The sequence below is a fragment of the Zalophus californianus genome, chromosome X, assembly GCF_009762305.2.
Source record: "Zalophus californianus isolate mZalCal1 chromosome X, mZalCal1.pri.v2, whole genome shotgun sequence".
Taxonomy (NCBI): Eukaryota; Metazoa; Chordata; class Mammalia; order Carnivora; family Otariidae; genus Zalophus; species Zalophus californianus.
The window spans coordinates 68,134,914-68,150,206 of NC_045612.1; the positions used below are offsets into that span (position 1 = coordinate 68,134,914).

At 40.4% G+C, this 15,293-nt stretch overlaps 1 protein-coding gene across 7 annotated transcripts in view; it reads right to left on the minus strand.

Moving 5' to 3' along the window:
* The window catches only part of UPRT (uracil phosphoribosyltransferase homolog), a 65,337-nt gene extending 51,989 nt beyond the window's left edge, over positions 1 to 13,348 (minus strand). For all 7 annotated transcript variants that reach the window (XR_003522535.1, XM_027607771.1, XM_027607773.1 and 4 more), the window contains exon 1: positions 12,800 to 13,348. Coding sequence is in view for 6 of the 7 variants with exons in the window: in XM_027607771.1 (XP_027463572.1) it covers positions 12,800 to 13,170 (371 nt within the window). In the remaining variant the exon portion in view is untranslated. The remainder of the gene's footprint in view (positions 1 to 12,799) is intronic.
* Positions 13,349 to 15,293: the final 1,945 nt, after the last annotated feature.

The following is a 15,293-nucleotide window of genomic DNA, read 5'->3' on the forward strand; positions in this document are numbered from 1 at the left end:
CTGTAGCAACAAAATGAAAGCCAAAGGTAGCCATTTAAAAAAAATTATCTTCACAATGAAACAACAAAAAAATGAGAATCATGCAGGAAGTCAAATCCTCGTTTTAATGTGGACTTGGTAAGCCTGACTCTTCCCTATTAATGCTGTCTATAAAACACCTTAAAATTTCTACAGAGGCAGGGCACCTGGGTGGCCCAGTTGGTTAAGCGTCTGCCTTCAGCTCAGGTCATGATCCCAGGGTCCTGGGACCGAGTCCCACGCATGGCATCGCATTGTATCACATCACATCGGGCTCCCTGCTCAGCGGGCAGCCTGCTTCTCCTGCTCCCTCTGCTGTTTCTCCACTTGTGCTCTCTGGCTCTCTCTCTCTCTCACTCTCTGTCAAATAAATAAAATCTTTAAAAAGAAAATTCTATAGAGGCTTCAGCAATTGTGTATATTTAAAAACATGCATGTCTCATAGCAAATGCAAACCAAGATGGAACCTCTTGAATCTCACTGAACTCTATTTACTTATCACAAAACTATGACAGAGGAAGGTTTTTATAATATTAAAAAATTAAGACTTCAAGTAGAGATCCTCTCCCCTGTTCGTTCTAGTCCTTACTACTACTACTACTACTAGAGGAATTCTCTAGTGTGTTGGATGATGTCCTCCCCTGGGACAACTTCAATTTCTACAGCAGAAATTGCCATTTGATCACTCTCCGCTACTTCTCTTCATTCAGAATAGACTTGACAGCTCCCCCCCTTTTATTTACAAGAACCATTTTAACAACTACACACACACACTAGGTGTACAAAGATGTACCTATAAAGCTTTTCTAAAAAGTTCTGAAAGTTACAGCAGGTACCTAATATATATTCATACATTACTCCCTTCTTTCCCACAGGTCACTATCTATTAAAAACTTCCTTGGTGCCAAGTATTAAGCACTTTTGGTGCATTATCTGATCTACTCCTCAAACTGAGGGTTTTAGAGGGGACGGGGGTGGGAGGATGGGGGAATCTATCTTAAGAGGTAGATTCCATTAAGTGACGAAAATAGGCTTACAGAGGTGAAGTACTTCAAGGTACTTCCCAGCCTGAAGCTCTCCAATTCCAAGCCCCTGAGTAAAGCCATTATTTATTTTGCTCTAATAAGGGAATGTTTTCTAAAGGTGACAGTTTGAGATGTATTTTAATTTCTCTCCCTGCAAATCAGACTGGCATGAACATACAATGCAAACAATGAAACAGAGTCTGGTAGGCAAATAAGAAAACATCATCAAAATGCTCCTTCTTAAGAGGGAGAAGCTGCCATTGTAACATGGCTTGTAAAAAAAAAAAAGTGAACACATACAAGAACATACCCTTTTCAAAGATTTTTACATCAGAACCTCTGACCCATAACTTAAAACAACTGAACTGAAATCAAATCCCAGTAGCACTGATTTGGGTATCATTTAAGAAACAAGGTCCGAGGAGGGAGTTAAGATGGCACAGAGGTAGGGGGACCCTAGGCTTGCCTTGTCTCTAAATCACAGCTAGATAAATATTAAAACTTTCCAAACATCCGAGAGATCAATCTGAATGGTGAGAGAACAAACTAGAGAACTAGAGAGAAAAGAAGCCACATCCTGGAGGTAGGACGTGATACAGGGAGCAAAGAATTATGGGTGCTGTGGAGGGGAGGGAGCCTTAATCTCAGAGAGAGGAAAGAGAGAAACAGAGAGAAGGCAGCATGCAGGGAACTGCACCAGAGAGAGACTTACCCAGAGAGAGAGAATGGTGTTCATTCACTGGGAAAACTAGAGTGGCTGATTATTGCAAGTTTTTACGAGCATTGGAGCCCAAAATCTGAAGTTTTAGAAGTCTGGGACACTGCTGGGTGGAGCCTGGCAGGCAGAGTGGTGCTCCTGGGGGGAAGGAGGCCAGAGGCCCAGGAGCGGCCAGTGTGCTCTGAGGATCCCGTGGGTTGCACAGGGAGAAACAGTTCCCCTTCTTGTAGGGCATTTGGGGGCGGTGGAACAGCTTCTCGGGGGACAAAAAAGCTAGGGGATGCCAATGTGAGACCCCATTTATTAGCATAGGAACACAGACACCTGCTGAGGGCAGCAAACCTTGGTGCCAGCCTTTTGCTGCACTTCACCATAAACTCCAGCCACTGTGTGATTGTGCTAACGGGCACCATCCACAGTGTGGGGAGACCCTCCCTCAGAGGATCAGCATGGGTCCACATGCACCAGGTCCCTAAACATCGGAGTTTGGAGTTTTGAAACCCAGCCGTGTGCCTGAGATAAAACACAGGAGTTCTGTACCGCTTGGCATGTAGACAGCTTAGAGGCAGGGCTCTGTCAGACAACAGGGACACAAGAGGGGTGAATATTTGCTTTTCCGTGAGGGCTTCCTGAAGAGTGGTGGACAGGAACTCTCTGCTCCGGGGACAAGAGAGCAGAGCTATGCCATTGCCCATCCTCCCCACCCCATCCCCCGCCCCTCCGCCCCCCCCCAATCAGCACGAACCTACTTCAGTGAGCAACACAGCGCCACCCAGTGGAAGTTGGAGCTACTTGCACCAAGCACCCTCCGGCTTCCCCTCCCCACGCCCTGCAGGTGCATCTCCACGGAGGCAAATCTACCAATCAGTGCATCAGGCCCCTCCCCCCGAAGACCAGCACAAATCCCTCACATGCACCAAGTCTACTGATCATAGACTGTTGCAAAGCTTCAACTCTAGGGGAAACAGGATCTAGCTTTTTTTTTTTTTTACCTCTTCTTAATATAGCCATTACCCTCAGGAGCAGGAATATAACAGGCTTTTCTAACAACCACACACACAAAAAACAGTGACCTACAGTAAATGACAAGGTGGAGGAATTCACCCCAAAAGAAAGAACAGGAAGAAGTCATGGCCAGGGATCTATTCAATACAGATACAAGTAAGATGTCTGAACCAGAATTCAAATCAACAATTATAAAGATACTAGTTGGGCTTGAGAAAAGCATAGAAGACACCGGAGAATCCCTTATTGCAGAGATAAAAGAACTAACATCTAGTAAGGCCAAAATTAAAAATACTACAATCAAGATGCAAACCTGAATGGTTGCCGTGACAATGAGGATAGACAAAGCAGAGGAACAAAGCAGTGATATAGAAGATAAAAGTATGGAAAATAATGAAACTGAAAAGAAGAGGGAAAGAAAAGTATTAGATCATGAATGTAGACTTAGGAAACTCAGCAACTCCATGAAGCATAGTATTTCTATAATAGAAGTCCCAGAAGAAGAGAGAGAGAAAGGAGGTTTATTTGAACAAATTATAGCTGAAAACTATCCTAATCTGGGGAAAGAAACAGACACTGAAATCCAAAAAAGCACAGAGAACTCCCATTAAATTCAACAAAAGTTGATGATCACCAAGACATATCATAGCCAAATTCACAAAATACACAGACAAGGAAAGAATCCTGAAAGCATTAAGGGAAAAAAAGTCCTTAACCTATAAGGGAAGACAGAACAGGCTCCCAACAGATATCTCCATAAATTCTTGGCTGGCCAGAAGACAGTGCCATGATATGTTCAATACGCTGCATGGGAAAAATATGCAGCCAAGAATATTTTATCCAGCAAGGCCTTCATTCAGAACAGAAGGACAGATAAAGAGTTTCCCAGACAGACAAAACAAAAGGAGTTCATGACCACTAAACCAGCCCTGCAAGAAATAGAAAAGAGGCCTCTTTAGATGATGGACTCTGAAAAACAAACTGAGGTTTCTGGAGGGGAGGAGGGAGGGGGGATGGGTTAGCCTGGTGATGGGTATTGAGGAGGGCACATTCTGCATGGAGCACTGGGTGTTATGAACAAACAATAAATCATGGAACACTACACCAAAACAAATTATGTAATGTATGGTGATTAACATAACAATAAAAAAATTAAAAATAAAAGGAAAAAAAAAAAGAGGCCTCTTTAGATGGGGAAAAAAAGAAGACCAAAAGGGACAAAGATTAGGAAGGAACAGAGAACATCACCAGAAATACCAACTTTACAGTTAATGCAATGGCACTAAATTCTTTTTTTCATTCTTTTTTTTATTATTATGTTATGTTAATCACCACACATTACATCATTAGTTTTTGATGTAGTGTTTCATGATTCATTGTTTGCGTATAACACCCAGTGCTCCATTCAGTATGTGCCCTCTTTAATACCCATCACCAGGCTAACCCATCCCCCTACCCCCCTCCCCTCTAGAACCCTCAGTTTGTTTTTCAGAGTCCATCAATTCTTATCTATCAATAATCACTCTGAAAGTAAATGGACTAAATACTACAATCAAAAGACATAGGGTACTAGAATGGATAAAAAAAAAACAACAAACCAAGATCCATCTATCTATATGCTGCTTACAAGACTCATTTTATTTTTTTTACTGTCATTATTAAGACATATATTTCTTTTTTTCAAATTTTTATATAAATTCTAGTTATTTAACATAAAGTACAATACTGGTTGCAGGAGCAGAATTCAGAGGTTCGTGACTTACAACACCCAGTGATCATCATAACAAGTACCTTCCTTAATACCCATCACCCATCAAGCCCATCCCCCCACCCACCTCCCTCCATCAACCCTCAGTTTGTTTACTATCATTAAGAGTTACAAGAGACTCATTTTAGACCTAAAGACACCTGCAGATGGAAAATGAGGGGATGGAGAACCATCTATCATATCCATTAGTGGACATCAAAAGAAAGTCACCCTAGCCACACTTACATCAGACAAACTAGATTTTAAACCAAAGATTGTAACAAGAGATGAAGGGCACTATATCATAATTAAGGGGTCTATCCATCAAGAAGATGTAACAATTGTAAATATTTATGCCCCCAACTTGGGAGCACCCAAATATATAAATCAATTAATAACATATATAAAGAAACTTATTGATAATAATACAATAATAGCAGGGTACTTTAACACCACACTTACAGCAATGCACACACCATCTGAACAGAAAATCAAGAAGGAAACAATGGCTTTGAATGACACACTGGACCAGATGGACTTAACATACATATTCAGAACATTTTATCCTAAAGACTAGAATACACATTCTTTTCAAGTGCACATGGAACATTCTCCAGAATAGATCAAAATACAAGGTCACAAATCAGTCAGCCCTCAATGGGTACAAAAAGACTGAGTTCAGACCATGTGTATTTTCAGACCACAATGCTTTGAAACTTGAGGTCAACCACAAGAAAAAATCTGGGAAGACCACAAATACATGGAGGTTTTAAAGAACATCCAACTAAAGAATGAATGGGTTAACCAGGAAATTAAAGATGAAAAAAAATGATTGAATGATACATGGAAGCAAATGAAAATGAAAATACAACAGTCCAAAACCTTTGGGAGGTAGCAAAGCTGGTCGTAAGAGGGAAGTATAGAGCAACACAAGCCTACCTCCAGAAGGAAGAAAAGTCTCAAATACACAGCCTAACCATACACCTAAAGGAGCTAGAAAAGGAACAGCAAATAAAGCCTAAAGCCAGCAGAAGAAGGGAAATAATAAAGATTAGAGCAGAAATAAATGATATAGAAACCAAAAAAACTAGAAAAGATCAATGAAACTAAGAGCTGCATATTTGGAAGAAAAAAACTGATAAACCCCTAGCCAGACTTATCAAAAAGAAAAGAGAAAGAACCCAAATAAATAAAATCATGAATGAAAGAGGAGAGATCACAACCAACACCACAGAAATAGAAACAATTACAAGAGAATATTATGAAAAGTTATATGCCAACAAACTGGGCAATCTGAAAGAAATGGACAAATTCCTAGAAACATACGAATGACCAAAACTGAAACAGGAAGAAATAGAAAATTTGAACAAACCCATAACCAGTAAAGAAATTGAATCAGTGATCAAAAATCTCCTAACAAACAAAAGTCCAGGGCCAGATGGCTTTCTAGGGGAATTCTACCAGATATTTAAAGAAGAATTTAATATCTATTCTTCTCAAACTGTTCCAAAAAACAGAAATGGAAGAAAACTTCCAAACTCGTTCTATGAAGCCAACATTACCTTGATTACAAAACCAGACAATGACCCCACTAAAAAGAATTACAGGCCCATATCCCTGATGAACATGGATGTAAAAATTCTCAATAAAATACTAGCAAATCATATTCAACAAGACATTAAAATTATTCACCACAATCAACTGGGATGTATTCCCGGCTGCAGGGGTGGTTCAATATTCACAAATCAACCAATGTGATACACCACATTAATAAAAGAAAGGATAAGAACCATACGATCCTCTCAATCGATGCAGAAAAAGCATTTGACAAAATATAGCATCCATTCTTGATAAAAAACCCTCAACAAGGAGGAATAGAGGGAACATACTTCAACATCATAAAGGTCATATATGAAAGATCCACAACTAATATCCTACTCAATGGGGAAACCCTATGAGCTTTTCCTCTATGGTCAGGAACAAGACAGGGATGTTCACACTCATCACTACTATTTAACATACTATTGGAAATCTTAGGATCAGCAATGAGACAACATACAAAAAAATAAAAGGCTTACAAAGCGGCAAAGAAGTCAAACTGTCACTACTTGTAGACAACATGATACTCTATATAGAAAACCGAAAGACTCCACCACAAAAGTGCTACACTTTTAATTAGGAGAAAGACAAATACCATATGATTTCCACTCAAATGTGGAATTTTTTTTAAAGGGACCACCTGAAAAATGAGAATTTATTATTTTTTAAAAATTTTTTAATTTTATTATGTTATGCTAGTCACCATACATCATTAGTTTTTGATGTGGTGATCCACGATCCATTGTCAAACGTGGAATTTAAGAAGCAAAAAAGATGAACATATATGAAGGGAAAAAAAGCAAAAAGAGAGAGTGAAACAAACCATAAGAGACTCTTAAGGACAGAGAACAAACTGAGGGTTAATGGAAGAGGTGGGTGGGGGATGGGCTAGATGGGTGGTGGGTATTAAGGAAGACACTTGTTATGATGAGCACTGCGTTTTATATGTAATTAATTAATTAATTCAGCAAAGTTGCAAGATATAAAATTAGTGTATAGAAATCTGTTGCGTTTCTACACACCAATAATGGAGGAGCAGAAAAAGGAATCAAGGAATCCATCCCATTTACAAATGCACCCAAAACCATAAGATACCTAGGAATAAACCTAATCAACGAGATAAAAGATCTACACTCTGAAAACTATAGAAACTTAAGAAAGAAATGGAAGATACAAAGAAATGGGAAAAAATTCCAATGCCATGGATTGGAAGAACAAACATTATTAACATGTCTATACTACCCAAAGCAACGTACACATTTAATGCAATCCCTATCAAAATACCACCAGCATTTTTCATAGAGCTAGAACAAACAATCCTATAATTTGTATGAAACTACAAAAGACCCTGAACAGCCAAAGCAATTTTGAAGAAAGCAAAGCTGGAGGCATCATGATTCCGGACGTCAAGCTCTATTACAAAGCTGTAATCATCAAGACAGTACGGTACTGGCACAAAAACAGACACATAGATCAATGGAACAGAACAGAGAACCCAGAAATGGACCCACAGCTATGTGGTCAACTAACCTTTGATAAAACAGGAAAGAATATCTAATGGAAAAAAAGTCTCTTCAAATAATGGTTTTGGGAAAACTGGACAGCAACATGCAGAAGAATGAAGCTGGAACTCTTTCTTACACCAAACACAAAATAAATTCAAAATGCAGAAAACCTGAATGTGAGAAAAGAGGCTATTAAAATCTATTAAACTATTAAAATCCTAGAGGAGAACACTGGCAGTAACTACTGTGACATCGGCAGTATTAACTTCCTGCTAGATACATCTCCTGAGGCAAGGGAAACAAAAGGAAAAATGAACTACTGGGACTTCATAAAAATATAAAGCTTCTGCACAGCATAGGAAACAATCAACAAAAATAAAGGGAGCCTACGGAGGAAGAAAACATATTTTCAAATGACATATCTGATAAAGGGTTAGTACCCAAAATCTATGAAGAACTTATAAAACTCAGCACTCAAAACACAAATAATCCAGTTAAAAAATGGGCAGAAGACATGAATAGGCATTTCTCCAAAGAAGACATCCAGATGGCCAACAGACACATGAAAAGATGCTCAACATCACTCATCATCAGGGAAGTGCAAATCATAAGTACAATGAGATACCACCTCACACCTGTCAGAATGGCTAAAGTCAATAACTTTGCATCCTGGCAAGGATTTGGAGAAAGGGGAACTCTCTTACACTGTGGGTGGGAATGCAAACTGGTGCAGACACTCTGGAAAACAGTATGGAGGTTCCTCAAAAAGTTAAAAATAGAGCTACCCTAGGACCCAGCAATTGCACTCCTAGGTATTTCCCCCAAAGGATTCAAAAGTATAGATTTGAAGGGGTATATGCACCTGGATGTTTATTGCAGCACTATCCACAACAGCCAAACTATGGGAAGAGCCCAAATGCCCAATGACCGATGAATGGATAAAGAAGTGATATATACATACAATGGAATATTACTCAGTCATAAAAAGAATGAATTTTTGCCATTTGCAACAAGGTGGATGGCGCTACAGTGTTTTATGCTAAGCGAAATAAGTCAGAGAAAGACAAATACCGTATGCTTTCATTCATACGTGAAATTTAAGAAGTAAAAAAGATGAACATATGTGAAGGGGAAAAAAGCAAAAAAGAGAGAGTGAAACAAACCATAAGAGACTCTTAAGGACAGAGAACAAACCGAGGGTTAATGGAAGAGGTGGGTGGGGGATGGGCTAGATGGGTGGTGGGTATTAAGGAGGACACTTGTTATGATGAGCACTGTATTTTATATGTAAGTGATGAATCACTAAATTCTACCCCTGAAACCAATATTACACTATATTAATTAACTAGAAATTAAATAACAATTTTTTAAAATTAATTAATTAAAAACAAGGATTATTTTCAATATTTGGGGTGGGAGAAGTTAGGGTTAACATAGGGTTGCCAGATTTAGCAAATAAAAATACAGGACACCCAGTTAAATTTGTATTTCAGAAGTATGTCCCATTCAATGTTTAGGATATACGAAGAAAAGTTCATTGTTTATCTGAATTCAAATTTAACTGGGTGTCCTGTATTTTACCTGGTAACCTAAGAAAAAAGAACTAAACAGACTCAAATTCAGTTCTATTATGGTTTTGTTTGTTTTTGATTTTGATTTTTTTAAGCAACAGGTAAAAGCAAAGTGGAACATAAAAGCTTTTCCAGCAGGTTTAAACCAAAGGAATGTTTTATTTAGAGTTAATGGTTAGTTAAAGATCTGAAAACATAAACTCTATTTCCAGAGCTGTTTTGTTATAATGTGATCACTACAATAAAGAATAACTCCAAGGTTTGCCATGATATGCAGATGTTTTGTAAATGATTTTCTGCCCCCTTCCTTCACCCTCAGAAACCCCCTTCCCCCAGTCAAGTACTTGGAGCAAAACTAATCTGATGTGAAAAACTAAAAATATATATATATTGCTTTTACTACCTGCCAGATACAAGTCAGCAAGGCCACAATCTCTAGCACCCTCTTAAAAAGCTATTAAAATAATGTCAATATTTACTTGCACCTCAAAGCAGAGTTTAATCTAAGTGTTCAAAATCAGGTAGAAAAAGAAGAGAAACTATCATTTTCCCTTAGAATCCTGGCTTCAGTCATTCAGAAGTTTAATTTTTTTATAATGATTGAATATTAATTCCCTTATGTGTCTGGTACTGTGCCAGGCCAGATTTTCTTTGTGCCTCCCTGGAGTACAGACTAGTTGGTGAGACGTTACTAGGACATGCCCGATAAACATTATTAACAAGAGTATGCATAGTTTAAAGAGGTGACTCCTCCTTCCTCGCCTAAAAGCCAGTGAGAAAATTCACGTGTAGGGGCGCCTGGGTGGCTCAGTCGTTAGGCGTCTGACTTCGGCTCAGGTCATGATCCCAGAGTCCCGGGATCGAGCCCCGCATCGGGCTCCCTGCTCAGCGGGAAGCCTGCTTCTCCCTCTGCCTGCCACTCCTCCTGCTTGTGCTCTCTCTCTGTCAAATAAATAAAATCTTTTAAAGTTAAAAAAAAAAGAATGTGAGTTCTATGTATAGTTAAATTCCTTTTACTGTCTCCTGGCCCTTATGAATGCAATTAGAACCATGCACAAATCGAAACACAAAGGCTGGCACAGCTCTTCACAGTTTGTAACAAACGTTCAGACAGTATCTTGTTTCAGCATCCCAGGAGTTCCATGAGATATTACCACATCCTCATTTAACAAATGATAAAGCTGAAGCACAGAGATGCTAAACATCTTGCCTAAGATCACTCTGGATCCTGCTGTCTCTTTCCAAACTCAGAAAAGGAAAAAAAAAAAAAAGATTTCACTTACACTCAGGTTTACTATACAACCCAGGATTTTCTGAACAATGCAGTAAAATCAAGTATTGATGCTGTCATATATGAATGCTGAACTCCATGCCCTCTCCAAATCCTACAGCAACAGTTTATCCTTACATTGTCATAAAGACCCCTTTGTGAAATGTAATGAAAGCTAACGAATCCTTATCCCATTAAAAAAAAAGGCACATATGCAAATGTTCATAGTAGCATTATTCATAATAGCTAAAGAGTGGAAACCACCCAAACATCCATTGTCTGAGGACAGATAAACAAAATGTGGTATATCATCAATACAGTGGAATATCACTCAGGTAAAAAAGGAATGGTGTACTGATACAATGTGGATGACACTTGAAAACATTATGCTAAATGAAAGAAACTAGTCACACAAAAGACCATATGTTACATGACTCCATTTATATGAAATGTCCAGAATAGGCAACTTAACAGAGACAGAAAGTATATCAGCGGTTGTCCAGATTAGTGGTTGGGTGGGTTGAGGGGCAATGGGGAGTGACTGCTCATGTGCACAGGCTTTCTTGCTGAGGTAATGAAGATGTTCTAAAATCGATTGTGGTGATGGGTGCACAGCCATGAACACACTTAAAAAACACTCAATTGTGCACTTTAAATGGTGTATTATATGGCATGCAAATTATATCTCAATAAAGATGTTATTTAAAAACAATCATTAAAATACACATAATGAAGAATATTTCCCAAATCATTTCTGATAGTTCACCAAGTCCCTGAAACCCATCCACAGGTGCGGTGGTGTCCAAGAGTCAAGGTCAGTAACTCCTGATCTACAGGAACAAGACTCACCATCCTATTTTCTTTGTTCTACAGATGAGTTTTATTTCAGCTTCCCCTACTGCAACTATCAAACCTATACCTCCTACTTTTTAAGATCACCATTTCCATCTATTAGATCACATGACCACAGTAGTTTTCAATATTGATTCATTACATCTAATAGGTGAGACAAGACTGATACACAAATAACGACATACAAAACAGAAGGTGAATCTTGTATTTAAAAAGCCAGGGAAGATCAGCAAGGAAGAACGATTAAAGGAAAGCTTCTTGACAGAGGAATGCTGGGTTTGATCTTGAAGAATAGGTAGGATATGAAAACGAACAGGAGTAAAGGAAGGAGTAAAGAGAATTTCAGAGGAGAGCAGAATCAAGGACGTTTCAGAATAGTTCCTAGGAACCACGAAGAGAGGCCTTAATGTCAAGGTCAGGATCCTGGGACTTTAACTGATAGGCTCTAAGAAGCCAAGGAAGGCTGCTGAGTAGGGTAATCAAAGCTCTATATTAAGATTGTTCAGGAATATGTGGGAGTATGCGGACGGCAGAAAAACTGAAGGCCAGGAAACAAATAGGGAGCCTATTAACAATAGTATGAAGAAAAAGTTACTACAGTATGATTTAGAGAATGACATCTTGACCCAGCAGCAATTTTAAAAGATTAAGGGACCCACTGAAAAAGGAGTGCTTCGACATGCAGTAGCTACTCATTTAAGGTCCTGCCAATATAGAAACCAGCTGTGGTTTATCATAGTACATATCTCCCTTGAAAAACCCCATCTACAACATGAGTTTTGAGATCTCAAGACAGAATTTAACATTACTTTTTTGGCTATTTGTGGGATTTTACTTGGCTGTTTGTGGGATTAGGAGGGGGCGCCAAAGATTCCTTTAGGTTCCCCTTTGCGCCATTAACTCTACAGGAAACATTTGAGGTTCTGTAACTTCACGAAAACGAATCCTGATAAGAGCTGAATGATAAGCTTCCACGTGACCAACAAAACCCAAACTCCAACACTGAAAGCCCTTAGGCAAAATGACGTATTTGCAGTAGCAAACACTAAACGGCCAGAGAACTTGTTGAGCACAACAGAATTCCCTTGAAATTGCTTTATTTCTATTTGTGAGCCCGAGGTGATTTGTGGCGTGGCATAACCTCGGCAGCAACCACTTCTGGGTGATAGACCAGCACTGGACAGATAGCGTGGGCGCGTTTACAGCCAGGACTGGCTGAGGATTAGGATTCGCTCAGAAGAGACAAAAAGGGAGCCGGGGGCTACTTAAAAGTATTCCTCCTCTTACCCGGCGATGTTAAACGCAGGGACTAGGAAAGACAGGGTTGGCGGCCTGAGTCACGTGACACCCTGCCCTGCCCCATCCGCACAAACTAGATTCCCAGAGTCCAAAACATTCCCCCTGAGCCCTTTTACTTCCAGTCCCTGTCCCCTCCTCCCCCGCCTTGAGACACCCTCCACGTCCCTTTCCCCTTCTGATCTCGGCTCACTTGTCCCGGATGATGGTCTGCAGCTCCCGGATCTGATCATTCATAGGCAGCAGTTTAAGCTGCGCCCCGATCTGCTCCGAGACTTCGCGGTCCTCTAGGAGGGATTCGCTGGTTGGTGCGTCACAGTTGCCACCGCCACCGCTGCTCTCTAAGTTGAGGCTGGCCGCGCTGCACGCCGGAGGACCCAGCTCAGCCGGTACGCTAGAAAGAGCATGCCCTGCGAGGAGAGTCGGCTTGGCCTTGAAGGCGCTGTTTCCCCCGGCCTGGTCTGAGATCAGGTCGCCAGGTCGCAGGGGCTCGGAGCTTCGGGTAGAGACAGAGTTTGCTTTCTGATTGTGACAAGGCACGGAGTCCGAACACCGTAAGTCCATGGCCGTACACCAGGCCCCGGGCTGTCCCTGCGGCTACCGACCCCGAAGGCTGCAGGAGCGCAGGGAGAAGGGGCCGATGCTCATCAGCTCTCCTGTTCGCCCTGGACGCTTCCAAACTCTTACGCGGGGTTGGCCCTCTCACCCCCCGGCTTCGGTAGGTTCCCCTCGGCGCGCTGCGTCCCTGCCCCGCCCACACCGGACGTACGGCCTGCCTCGACACTATTGGCTTCTCTCCCTGTCGCTCTCCAGCGAACTGCTTGTAACCCTTTGAGTCCCCCGGCTGCCTGGGTTCCCACACGTTAGCCTCGCGGACGGGATGAGGCCAGGGTTGGCTGGTGGCAGGCTCTTCCAGGAGCCCTTAGGGGTTCTGCATACAAAACTCTGGGTGTGTGGTAGAGCCAGAAAAATCTAGGGGTGGAGAGTGATAAAATGATTACATATATAAGGCCCATTGGTTTTAGACTTTGTGTCTTGGCCGAGAGATTATACTTCGGTAACTGCATCTTCAGTCAGCTTGTCTGTGTCACCAAAAGGGAAGTAAAAACTGCCTGGCAGGCTGCCAAAGAGCCCGCCCTCTACTAGACTGTTCCACAAACTGCAGCTTCCCGAGTGTGCTTGACCGCTAGAGTTTTCCTTATCTTCTTTATTCGCTGGGACCTACACTGAACGGTTACCATGGGGATTCTGACAGCATTTCAGATCCACGACCACTTTGTTTATTTTAAGTACTTGGAAGAACACTTTTTTGATTCTTTTGGGAAAGAATGTCAAGGCAGCAGTACTTTTCAACACCAGTGTGGTGTTAGAACAACCGGAGATCTTGTTAAAATGCAGGTTCTCATGGCCTACCTTTGAGCTATAACGTGAACATCAGAAACCTGGTAATTCTGCTAAAAAAAAAATGTTGAGTGGCATTTAACAAGTCCCTTTCCCTCTCTGGACTTGCCTTTCCCCATCTATCAGTGAGATGCGTTAGCTATTTGACTCCTAAATGTTCTTCCAATTTTGACATTCTATAATTCTATTTTGCCTTCCAAAAAAAAAAAATTCTTAAAATTTTCTTTTCCACAGAGGCACATAAGCAACACATGAGAGATTGAAAGTAACATGAGTAACAGGTAAGAGGAATATCCCGGCCTCTGGCGGGACTTGAGCCTTGATCTGGCTCTCTGTTTTCAATTTTTTGTTTGTTTGTTGTTTTGGTATTTGTATTCATGGTATTTTTATCCCTTTGTTTCACTCCCATTTTCTCTGCTTTGTTCCTAACCCTCTAGGTCAGTACACTATTATCTGTAATTATAGAGTTTAAATTTGATTGGATGATAAGAATTGCAGCCTAGAACTGTAATCCCAGTCACTTTTGAAAGCTTGTGCATTTTTCCACCTAGCACTGAATGTAGTTCAAAGGGTCTCTGGGTTTAAAAGACAAATCTGGCTACTTTGCCAATGGATGCTCTACAGGAAAACACTGCAGTACAGTATTGTTTCGTTATCAGTAATTTAAATGAAGTAATGACTTTAAAATGGTATCTTGAGATATTACACGACTAACACTGTACTGTAGTCATTTTTGTCTAGTTTCTCATCAGGCAAATGGCTTCGTTCTCAGTGCCACAGAATATGAGTTAGGGCAGTACAATTGCTAGTGTGTCTTGTATTTTCACTCATAGGAAATACCCATACATACACTTACCTATATTAACCAATAATCATTAGCAAATCTATGTATCTAGTTATTTAAGATGCTATTAAAGCACAATTCACTAATGAGTATTCATAATAACACCTAAAATTTGGTGTTTGTAATTTACAAAACGCTTCTACACATTCTCTCATTAAATTTTCAAAAAAAGCTTGAGGTTTACTAAGCCCCCTTTAGAGAACTTATCTGTGTGATTCTTTTTCCTAAAGTGACTTGTCCAAGGTCACACATCCAAAAAGCAGAACCAAGACAGAAACCCCAGTGTTTTGACTTCAAGTGCAGCCTTCTTCACACATACCGACAGAACCATGAAATCATTCAGTTAAGAAATGCTAGTTGAGCCCTTACTATTTGCCAGGCATGTTGCTATGTGCTAGAACAGATACAAAGAAAAATGAGTGAAAATCTTGAAATTCTCCAT